Below are 12,277 nucleotides of genomic sequence, written 5' to 3' on the forward strand. Positions count from 1 at the left end.
TTACTCTTCTCCCCTGTCCAAAACCAGGCCACAGTCCTACCCTTCCCTGGCCCAGGGGGCACCCCCTAGGACAACAGGGCAGACGGACAAGCTTCTTCCAGCTCACAGGGCCCCTTCCCACCCAGGTCAAGCCCACCCTGAGGTCAGATGTGGAATCAGGAGGCTGGCTGGCCTGGCCTGCCTCGGTGTGTGACCACAGACACTGCACTTCCCTTCTCTGGTCCTCGCTTCTTCCTCTGTCAAACACAAGGCTTCAATGAAACCCAATCTCACTCTTCCCCTCCCTCCCAACTGCCCCGGGCAGGTGTTGTAACTGGTAAGGCCGGCAGGCTCTTCCCAGCCAGGGGCATTTTTCTTTTAACAGGTGGCTCTGGTAACAGAAAAGCACCAAAAGCCAGAGCAGTGCTAACACAGTGGGCTTTGCGGTGGGGAGAGGGGGAGTAGGGGGAGAGGGGGAGTAGGGGGAGTAGGGGGAGTAGGGGGAGAGGGGGAGAGGGGGAGAGGGGGAGAGGGGGAGAGGGGGAGAGGGGGAGAGATATATGCAGGTGGAGAGAGGCCACCGCAGGCCCCCACCGGGGGCCCCAGGGAGGAAATGCACACCCGAGGGCCTGCTGCGCCAGCCAGGTGCTTCACAAGCCCTAACCAGCATCCATGTCCCCCAAGAATACTGTGACCTTGGCTTTGTCAGCCTATTTTACAGAGAAGGAAGCTGGGGCTCAGGGAATTGTCCACCTGAGCCCTTGTAGCTGCTGAGTGGTAAGGCAAGGATCCAAGCTCAGTCTATCCGAATCCCACAGCCACCCCAATTTACAAAGTGGGTGTAAATCAGCAAAGCGCTTAACAGCATCTGCTTCAGTCTTAGGTAGGTCTGGGTCCAAGTCTAACTCTGCTGCTTTCTGGCTGTGAGACTTTGACAAGTTCCTTCCCCTCTCTGAGCCTCAGTTTCCTTATATGTATATGAAGATAATAGGAGTTTAAAGGGCTGTTGTGAGCATTAAATGAGTTACTATATGCAAAGCAGTTAGAACAGTGCCTGAAACGGATTAAACATTCAAATAGGAGAAAGAAAAGTATGTTGGACATTGAGGCTCAATTCTCTGCATTAGGAAGGGACCAGCTCACTCTCCAGCCTACAGCTTCAGGGCTGTCAGATTTTGTGTAGCCTTGGACAAGCCACTTCACCTTTCAGGCCTTAATTTCATCATCTGTAAATGGGGACGTAAACATCTGCCTTGTTGAGTTGTCCAGAGGATTCTGTGAGATGAATCACTGAAGGTGCCTGGTACCCACAAACACTCAAATGGCAGCACTGTTACTGTTATTATAATGACAGGCATGTGATCAGCGTTGCTCTCGCGACACTGAACTCCTGAGGGCCATGGGATTTTCCAGCCTTGCCTCATGTGGAAACAGACTGATAAGGGCCACCCCTCCACCCCCCTTTGTGTTCAGGAAGCTACTTGTTGAAATAACATAATCAGAGCAGATAGGCAGCTGCCTGGGATTTTGCTGCTCAAAGCGTGGTCCACGGCCCAGCAGCATTAGCATCTCCTGGGAGCTTGTTGGGAGCACAGCGCCTCAGACCCCATCCCAGATCTCCTGATTCAGAGTCTGAACGTTGACAAACGTCAGGTGATGTGACTATACATTAAAATTTGGAAAACACTGCCTTGCTCTGCCTTCTCAAAGTTGGCCAGTCCTGAGACTCACCTGGTGGTAGGTATGAGAAGCCCAAGAGCCCAGCAGAGGCTCCTGTCCCAGAAAGACCCACACCTGGGGCACTGGAACCACCACCCCCAAAGGCTTCTGCAGAGGCAGTTCAAGAAAGCTGGCTAGGGCATGGGATTTTTGAAGCCAGACCACCCTGGGCTCAAACCCCAGCTTGGCCACATCCTAGCTGTGTGATCGTAGGCCTAGTTAATCTGTTCCTCTCTGATCATCTATAAAATGCGAGGACACCAGCTACCTCCCAGAGTCATTGCTAGGATCAAATGAATTAATGAAGGTTAATGTATTCAGAATGGTGCCTGGCACAGAGCAATAATTCAACTGCATAAGCTCCAGCTGTTAATACTACTGGTTCTCATTACTGGCTACTCCACCCATGGGAAGGCAGGGAACTGGTTCTGAGATTCACACCCCTGGCTTTGCTGGCCAGCTCAGGCACGTTCCCTCCTCACAATAATATAAAATGTAGGACATGTCACGTACATAGTGGTTGACACTCTACCTTCCCTCCCAAGCATTGCCTTTTAACCTTTGGACACCCCCATGGCAGGTGGAGCCCATTTTCCAGGTGTAGAAACTGAGGCCTAGAGAGGGGAAATGACCTGCCAGCTTGAAGCAAAGATAGGGTGAGGCCAAAAAAATGGGCGTGATAATAGTCCCTCCCTCATAGGCCTGTTGTAAAAGTGTTGCAAAGACTGAGTTGGTGCATATAGCAAGTTCTACAGAAGCGTTGCCTATTATTTCTCTCCATAACCCCTATTTCACTCCCTGTCAAGGAGTGTCTACTGCCTTGGGATTCATATCAGGGTAAGATGATCCCCCAGCCCAAGGGCAGAGGGAATCCCAAAGCAACAAAAAAAAAAAAAAAAGGAAAAAAGGGGATTCCATGGCCATCCTGTCATTTGGTCTCCGTGCTTTCACTAAGATCCCGCAAGCCGCGCGGGTGTGGCCAGGGAAAGAAAAAAAAAAGCCTTCAAAGGAAAGAAGAACTAATGATGGGGCATGGGGCATCCAGACGAGCTGTGAAGGAGGCATGGGGGATGCAGGAGCTCAGCCCCAGTGCCTGCAACGTCTGGCAGGGAGTAGCGAGCATTTGCCCTCTGGTAGGGGCATCAGAAGTGGGGGCCAGGCCTCACCTCCTCAGAGCCCCCCCCTCAGCTTCCCCACCTCCCCACGGATTCTCACCAATGCTTTTCCAATGATATCTGCCATCATCACTCACACCTGTTTCTCAGAGAGGTAAATTGAAGCTGATTGCAGCTCACTCCTTCCCCTAACCCACCCCTAGCAGTCTCAACCCTACTAGCTGATTCACCCTGCTGAACAGACTCCTGGGCCCCTGCCTTCCTTGGACTGAATCTCAGTGCTCCAAAGCCCATTAAGTGGGCCCAGACCCTCCCTGAACCCACCATTCCCTCCCACCCAAGCTGGTGGGAGGAGGGACAAGGGGTTTATCCCCTGGGGCTAGTGGCCGTGGCTTGGCCCCAAGTGAACCCTACCGGGGCCCAAGGCCCACCCAGCCCCTCTAGTGTGTAGAGAGGGGTGCCCTGCTCCCCTCCCTCCTGTCTCTGGCATGGCGCACTGCTCTCACGGGCACATCCACAAACCTAGGCTCCTTGGCACTCAAAAGCCGTCGCAGTGTTGGAGTATAAAGCTGTTTCCGTTCACCCAGCACTCAGTATGTGTTGTCCACAACACTAGGTGCCTATAGGTGTAGAAACCGGGCCCCATTTTACAGCTGAGGTTCAGAAAGCTTAAGCCACCTGCCTAGGCTGCTCAGCGCCCGCGGTGCTAGGACGCCCATCTGACAGATAGTGAAACTGAGACCCAGATGGGTCAAATCAGAGGCAGAAGCAGAACTTGGAAGCCATCAAGGGGCGCCTCCGGATTCAGGACTCTTCCTGTCTCTTTGCCTCTCATTAAACGGCCTGGAGGCGGGCGAGGGCCTGAGCTGAGGGAAGAAAGCTCCTGCAGGGGCCCCGTTTGCTCCCCGGCCGTGGATGCCCCTAAGCCCTCCAGCCAGACAAGGACCCGGACGCCGAACCCCGGACCCCGAGCCCCCGCCCGCGCTCACTTTGGGCTTGTCGAAAACTGGCGTCTGGGCCATGGTGCCAAGCGTGCACCCCGGCGCTGCTCCCTCCGCCGAAGATCCGTGGTCCCGCTGGGTCGATGGCCGGTCTGCTTTCCCGGGGGCCTGCAGTGATCGCGGCCCGCCAAGCTCTTCTTAATAGGGCCCGGCTCCACCCACCCCACCCCCCCGCCTGCCCCGGGCCCCGCCCCCGCCCCCGCCCCCTTGCCGGCGCCCCGCTCCGGCCAACAGACCCGCGCGGCGCCTTTCCTGGAACTCCTGCAGGGCGGTGGGGACGTACCCGAGCCACCTCGGGGCCGCGGCCCGCCCCCAATCGCTAGCCCGGGACGCCGGGTTGGAGGCACCTGTGGGCTCAGGCTGCAGCCGCTTGGCCGGGCTCTGCCTCCCGCCCGGTCCCTCCGGCACGGTCACGCTACTGCCTGGGCGCCTGCAGGGTGCCAGGCCCGAGCTGGAAGCTGGGAACCGGTGCGCTTCACAAACCTCGTGGGGCTCGCACTCTACCGGGCGAGACATACGCTCATCGCAGAATCACACAACGTAAATGTATAATCAGGAAGCTTTAATGGGGGCCAGCTGTGGCCTGCAGGTGGGGGAAGGCTTCTCTGACAACACGGAGTTTACCAGGTGAAGGGGGTCGGGGTGGGTGCAGGTGGAGTGGAAGAGGGAAGCCGAGGTGGAGAGGGCATTCTGTGTGAGAGATCCCAGGGAGCTGGGGAATGAAAAGAGAGGAGGGGGCCCACGGCGAATCCCCTCCTAGGCATTTTCCCTTGAAAAACCGGCCCACAGTGCAGCCGGAGAGAGCCTGCAAGAATGTTCCCACCGGCGCTGTTCCTAATAGCAAGAACATTGGAAACACCCAGATGCCCATCCACAGGCGGGTGGGCAAATAAACTGGAATATTCACACCATGGAATATTATACTGCAGTAAAACTGAATGAACTTCAGCAGACAACGACACATCTATCTCACAAACAATGTTGAATAAAAGAATAAGTTGCAGAAAACTACATACTCTATGGTGCAACTTTTAGAATGTATAATAAAAGCGAAACCAAAAATACGCATGTTTAGACAAACATGCATCCATAGAAAAAAATTTTAAGCAAAGGAAGGATAAACACAAATTTGAGAAGAATGGTTATCTCAGGGGAATGGGTGGGGGAGCTGCACACAGGTACATTCAGGTTATTGGTGGTGTTCCAGTACTTGGGTGGGATGGTGCTGCTATTTCATTTCATTATAGAATAAATACATTAATAATAAATAAGGGGGAAAGAGGGAGTGGGAGAGTGGAGGGCAAGGGGCCAGAGAGTCAGGCAAGAACCAGATCACATGGGGCCTGCGGGATGCGATGAGGATTCGGTCTTTCCCCTGAGAGCACTGGAAAATCAATGGAGGGTTGTAGGTGGAGGCAAGATGAGGTTAAACTTTTGTTTGGGAAAAACATTCTCCAGCAGCTACTCCAAGTGTGGTCCTGAAATCGTCAACCACTGACTCTCAGACCCCATCCCAGCCCTTTTGAACCGGAGTCCGTACTTGAACACCATCCCCCATGTGGTTCGTGTGCAGCTGGAGATGAAGCCTGGGCTTGCTGCTCTGAGGGGAAGGCATTGCAGAGGGGCCAGAGGATGCGTGGGAGAGCAGGAAGGAGGCAACTGCAGGGTCTGGGTGGAGATGCCCATGACAGTGGGGGAGATGGGGAAAATCAGATGCAAGCTACCTTTAGGGTGTAAAATCATCTGGGCTTGTGTCGGGTTGTGTGAGAGTAAGGGTGAGAGCGGGTCAAAAATGATCCTTCGGATACATTGTTGAAGCCAGAGGGGTTTTCTGTAAGATCCTTTCCTGGCTCCCCATGTCACTCAGGGTACATGATAATGGCCCCTGTTTACTGAGACATACTTGGAGTCAGGTTCTCAGGGAAGCACTTCATCCCATTTAATCTCTACAGCATCCTGTGAGGTAGGAATGGGTCCCACTTGACAGATGAGAACTCTGAGGCTCAGAGAAAGGACAGCCTGCTTGGCACATGTGTTATACATGGCAGAGCTGGGATTTGAATTAGAATCTGACTCCAGAACCTTCACTCTCCTCCTTATTACTGTCTCCCCAGCCCCTGTCATGACATTCCAGTCCCTCTCCAACATCACTTCCCAGCACATTCCCCAAACCCTAGTCAACCTGGATGACTTGCTGGTTGGTGAAAAGTGACACGGTTCTTTGCTAGTCCTCCCATTGCCCGATGGAGTCTAATTTTCCTCCTTTTGTACCTGGGCTGGACTGAGTGACTTGTTTGATAGAATGTGGTGGAGGTGACGTTCCTGGACTTTGAGCCTAGGTCATAAGAAGTCTTGCAGCTGCCACTGGGGCCTCTTGAACATTCTTTCTGGGAACCCAGAGTCACTGTGTAGGAAATCCAAGTATGTTGAGATCATCACACTAAGAGAACCCATGTATAGTCATTTCAGTCCACCAGCCTTTCCAGCATCTCCACCAAGAAACCAAACACACTAGTGGAGCCATGTTGGACCCTCCAGACCAGGACAGCTGCCAGCTGAATATGTGGAGCAGAAGAATTACCCAGCTGAGCCCAGCCCGAAGTCCTGACCTACACAGCTGCATATCTAATAACTGGCTGTTACTCGGAGCCACTAAGTCTTGGGGTGGATTGCTAGGCAGCCGTAGATAACAACTGCTGGCTCCAGCACACCCCAGCCCCTCCAGTCCCTGCCCCTTAGTTTACTCCATCCTGACACCTGGAAAAGACTTCTCCCAGATCCTGGACTATCGAGATTATGCTTTCCAAGCAAGTCAAATGCAAAGGAAAAAAATCAGGCTGTGTGCTGCGCATCTTCTGTTTGACCCTCCAGATGCACTTTCTGCCCTTCTCGCTACTGCTGTGCCAGGCAGCCTGACCACTATGGAAACACCAATAGGCTCGCTTGCTCTCTGACTTCTGGTGGGGTTTGGTTGATAGGGGGCACCAGCAGGAGATCGGAAGGTGGGAGGAGGGAGAAGTCAGGATGTTTATTCCCTCTCTCCCCCCACAGTCACTGGGTCAACTGTGTCTCTCTACCAAGGTCAAGGCTCCCAACAGCCGGCCCTCTCCACACCATTCCGTCTCCAGGTTCCCTCCTGCCCCTCGGGCTACTGCACTAGCCTTCATTGCTTTCCCTAAACTCTGCTCTCTGGGTTAGGGTCCCCCCAAAAGCACAGCTTGAGATAAAGATTTGAGCACAAGTAGTTTATTTGGGAAAAACATCCCAGGAAACATGGGAAGGGGAGGGCAGAAGTGAGACAGGACGTGAGAGAAGCTAATACATCCAGACAGCTTACCAGACAGGACAACTGGAGCTCAGTCCCTCAGGGGAACTCGGAGATGAACGAAGAATGTGTCCCAGAGCTAATCCAACTGAGGAGCGAGGAGGCTGCCAGGTTTGTCCACCCACTGTCGACTGTCGTTGTTGGAGGGCTGCTCCAGGATGTTACGTTCCTGGAGTTTCTAGGTTGCTCAACACAGTGGCTAAGCTTACTTGCACAGTTAGAAAACACCTGCAGGAGAAAGAGAGAGAGAGAGAGAGAGAGAGAGAGAGATAGAGAGAGAGAGAGAGAGAGAGATGCTGACTCAGGTATTAGTAGGAAGCAGCTGTTGCCACGTAGAGGTCATTGCTGAGGACATATGGGCAGTGCCCTGACAGCTACACCTACCTACCTCTTTGTAAATAAATAATTTGTAAATTATACAAATTTAGTATTTTTTCAGCTTTACCAAGGTATAATTGACAAATAAAATAGTAAGATTAAAGTGTATGATGGGATGATTTGATATACGTATCCATTTTGAAAGGATTTTTCCCCATTAAGTTAATGAATGCATCCATCGCCTCACATATTTACCTTTTTGCATGTGAGAACATTTAAGTTCTATTAGCAAGCGTCAATTACACAATAATGTTATCAACTATAGCCACCATATTATACATTAGATCCTCAGACTTTATTCATTTTATAACTGAATGTAAATAATCCCTTTATTAAACTCTCCTCAATGACTCAGTTTGAATGTGTCGCCTGGTTCCTGCTGGGACCCTCAGTGATACAGGCTGGCCTTGAATTTCTCCACGTCAGTACACAGTGGGCCAATGTCTACAGAGCTGGAGGAGGGATGGAGAGATACCCTCCCCCAGATTCATTATCCACAAAGTACATCACTCCTGTGTGAAGAGAAGCGAGATCTATTTTCAAACATGCAGGAATTGTCACTCTCACATAACCTTCCTGAAAAATCTAGTTTAAGATCTAATTCCAGTCAACAACAACAACAACCAACAAAAAACAAACAAAAAGAACCCCACAGAACTAATGAATAAGAATATCCCAATCGAAACAATCCTGGTCAGGAGTATAATCTCCAGTTAAAGAATTAAGTTGTGACAATAACATTGGTAACTTAGTACTACAGCACTAAATATAATTGTTAAAGTTGTGAAGGGGAAAAGTTACATAATGAAAAAAAATCTGACTTTCAAGGCAGATGTATTAGGGGAACGGTAGTTACTGTAACACACAGACTGTTACAAATACCGGGCAAATAGGCTAGAAGTAGAGTTCTTGTTCATGTAACAATTCTGGGCGGGCAGAAACTCTCCACTCAGTCCTTCTGAATCTACAACACGTGGGTCTCAAGGTTACCGTGGGGGTCATCTTTATTCCAGCCATTCAGAGGGGGAAGAGAGTATTAAGCAGTGTTGGGGCTTTTGAGGGGCCAGGCTCAGAAGTAGCACACAACTCTTCAGTCCACATTCAATCGCCACAGCTGGGTCATGTGGCCACACTGAATTGCAGGGGAGACTGGGAAATGTAGTAGTCCAGGCTGGGAAGGAGCGGAGAGCCCGGATGTGGATGAGCATCTAGCAGTCTCTGCTGGAGTGGGAATGCATCTTCCTGAAGGTAGCCCTTTTGCTCCCCTTCCCATAAGACTTGTCATCATCTTCCATGTATCAGAGTCATGGGACCTTGTCTAACCTCACCAGCCAGGTAGATAGTCTTCAAAGGCAGGACACATTCAACTTCTCCTACATCTCCAGCCCTGACCCAGGGCCTGCTGGAGAGTAGGAGCTCGTTATATGTTGGTGGAATGATGGAAGGTGAGTAGACAATTCAGATCATTGTTCACAAGCTCCTGAGATATATGGGAAGCCCTCGCCTGAGCGTGACCTTGTGTCCAGTCTTATGAAGGGCTCAGGCTGCCTTGGGTTAAGGGAGGGCAAGTCAAAGCATAAGGGAAAGGATTTCAAGACATAGGCAAATTAATCCCTCTTAACCCCACACACTCATACAAAATATGTATCACAATAATAGCTCCTATTCATTGAGTATCTATTAGGTGCTGGTTATCGCAAGAAGGTATGTGCGTGATCTCATCAAATTCTCGCAGCGGCCCCATGAGGTAAGTGATTAGCTCTGTTCCCTGGTGCAGAAACTGAGGCTCAAAGTGGTGAGACGTGAAGCTGGAGTTTGAGTGTAAATACGCTAGACCTCAACCTGTGCTCTTGACCTCTGTAAGCATCTGAAGAAAACAGGATAGGTTGGGCGGCAACCAGGTCTGGAAGAGCCCTGGGCGGGCAGGCAGGAGCCCTGGGTTTGCATCCCAGCTCCGCATCTGGCTCTGTGTGACTGAGAGTGGGTTACCTCATTTGTTCAGCACATAGTTCCCCAGCTGGCTCTGTGCCAGTCACAGGATATGGAGAGGAAAGTCCCATTCCCAAGTTGCAGTGCAGCAGGGGGGCTCTGTGCCACTGGTTTGATACAATATGACAAGAGGGTCATTAAGCATTTCTTCCTCTTTGGCTCTGTTGTCTTCCTCTGAGAAACTCTGAGCAAGGGGTTGGGACGTCAAGGGTTGCAAACTCAAAGGCTGACAGAGCCAGCATGGAATGCAGACTGGCTCCACTGCTTCCAGCCTTGTGACCTGTGACCCAGGCAAGTCTTCTCTGAGCCTCAAATTCCTCATCTGTTGCGTGGGGACACACATGTACATACCGAGCTCATAGGGTAGTGCGTATATATAACATACCTAGCTCATAGGGTAACATACCTAGCTCATAGGGTAACATACCTAGCTCATAGGGTAACCCACACACATATCTAGCATATAGGATAACGTGTGTGTGTGTGTGCGTGTGTGTGTATATATATATATAAAACTAGCTCATAGGATTATATATGATTTATATATAATATAGGATTATGTGTATCTATAAAATATTATATATGTAATATATACCTTACATATTATATAATATATGCCTTATAGGTATTTTGTATTATATATATACCTTATAGTTATTATAGAAATTATATATATATATATTAGCAATAGAAGTGGGGATTGCTCAATGAGGGAGCAGATGCTCCAACTAAATCCTGCCGTGTTGAAAGAATTCAGTGTTGCCAGATCCTCCAATTATTCAAGAAAAGCCAGATATTGCCATTTTAATGTTCAAAATGTGTTCAAATAGCTCCTGATTTTAAAAACTTTGTATGAGCTAAAGAAAACATCTGTGGGCCAGATTTTGCCCCTGGCCCTGTGGACTCCATAACAGCTAAGGTCTCTGCTGATTCTCATCTTCTAGGATCTCTGAATAGGAAAGAGGACAACAAGGGAGGGGTTGCCCCCAACTTAAGCTTACAGGATCGGAATCAGATACACACAACAGAAAGTCCTAAAATAATAGTAGCCAAAACAAGAAAGAAGTCTATTTCTCTGTCCTGTGAAAGAAGTCCAAAGGCTGGCAGTGCAGGCTGGTATGGCAACTCCATGAAGATGGTTCCTTCCATCTCTCTTTCTGCCATCCCTAGCAAGTGGCCCCTTTCCTCATTGTGCAGTATGGCTGCTGGAGCACTGGCCATCACATCTGCAGCCCAGAGAGCAGAGTGGAGGAAGACCATTTCTCTTATAAAGATACTTCCTGACTTGCTCACAACACTACTATTTATATAGTCACATGGCCACACCTAATTGCAAAAGAGACTGGAAAATGCCTTGGAGCTACGGGGCAAGGTAGCTATCTAAAAAGGGAGATTCTGTTACTAAAGAAAAAGAAGGTAGTAGATATTAGAAGGCAAATAGCCTAGTGTGTGAGGAGGGCATGTGGCTAGGTGGAGGGGGTGTTACCAGGCAGCTAGCCTCTGCCGCCCACTTCACCTTTCTGCCTCATGTCTTTGAGTCTCTTTCCAACCAAAAGAAAATTAGAGAACAAGACAAAAAGAGGCCAGCTGAATAGAATAATGACAGCAGCAACTTACCAAGGACCTGCTAGATTCCCGGCCCTGTGCTGAGCCTTGCTGTACATTCTCTCAGATCATCATGGCCCAGCCTCTCCCGAGAGGGAGCCTCCTGCTCCGGTGAGGAAGGGTCATGCCCTGCCTGTGCCAGCTGGGGTAGAAGAAATCCAGTTGTCCCACAGATGGTTACCCACCAGCCTTTCTGGTTTTAATTCTGCTCTGTACTCGGCCTTTGGAGATTCCCGGTCCCTCCGACCCCTGAGACTTTCTGAAGATCTTAAATTGTCTTGTGTCCTGATGGCTCCCCCTAAATTGTCAGGTTTCAACCTCTCGGGTTTCTTAAGTCAGTCCCCACTCACCATCTGCTTTCCAGCTTCCAGAATGTGGTTGACTCCTCTTATCTGCTGTCATCTTCTCACACGGTCTCTTTGTTCCAGCGGACAGGTGTGCATTTTTTTTTTTAAATGCCTTTATGTCCTCATACTGGAACTCCAGAGAACAGTGAAGGTAAATCTATCTGTTCAGTCTGCCACGTTTAACTGGCAGCCTCCAGCCTGCATCCTTCACTTGGGCAGCCCTCAGCAGTAGAAGGATTATATAGCATTCCCATGCCAGCCCCCCTTCTTCCTCACCAGCTCCAGGAGGCTGCGGGACCCTCAGCACATGGGGCTCTCTTTCTCCCCCTCTGAGTCGGGGTACGCTTATCTCCTGCCTCTACGGCCCCAGACCTGCTTCTCAAGGGCAGGGGTCTTGCCTCTTTCTTCTTTGCACTTAGACAGGACTGGGCAAGCCCGTGGCAGGTGGCTATGAGTCTCTGGTGTGGCTCATTCCTGAGAAGTCGGGGTGGGCTTTAATGAGTTAAAATTCAAAGCTGGGGGTGTGAGCCAGTCATTTCTAAATTGGAACATCAGAGTAAATCTCCTCCCAAGGGTATATCCCCACTGTGTTTACAATGGAGTCCAAAGTCAGCACTCACGGGGAACACCTGATAGAGTGCCCTCGTTCTTGTAAACCCCTTAGGAAGGTGCTGAGGTGGAGACAGACACACTGCTGCTGGGTGAATCTGACACAGCTGGCACGTCCTCCAGGGTTTCCTCCCCACGTCTTGCTTAAGTGCCCACAGGAGATCCTTGTTTGGGTTCAGAAGCCATGTTGTATGAACAATACGCATCCCC

The 12,277-nt window shown here is 50.4% G+C and overlaps 1 protein-coding gene across 13 annotated transcripts in view; it reads right to left on the minus strand.

The window, feature by feature from the left end:
* Nucleotides 1-12,277, minus strand: part of ADA (adenosine deaminase) — a 109,389-nt gene that overhangs the window by 25,476 nt on the left and 71,636 nt on the right. For 5 of the 13 annotated variants that reach the window (XR_010935347.1, XR_010935348.1, XR_010935346.1 and 2 more), the window contains one exon: nt 7,152-7,367. Coding sequence is in view for 3 of the 13 variants with exons in the window: in XM_067708220.1 (XP_067564321.1) it covers nt 3,803-3,835 (33 nt within the window). In the remaining 10 variants the exon portion in view is untranslated. Of the gene's footprint in view, nt 1-3,802; nt 3,961-7,151; nt 7,368-12,277 lie in introns of those variants that run through there. The other 8 variants (XR_010935345.1, XR_010935343.1, XR_010935342.1 and 5 more) reach the window with 4 other exon arrangements.

This window comes from Pseudorca crassidens, chromosome 15 (assembly GCF_039906515.1).
Source record: "Pseudorca crassidens isolate mPseCra1 chromosome 15, mPseCra1.hap1, whole genome shotgun sequence".
Classification (NCBI taxonomy): domain Eukaryota; kingdom Metazoa; phylum Chordata; class Mammalia; order Artiodactyla; family Delphinidae; genus Pseudorca; species Pseudorca crassidens.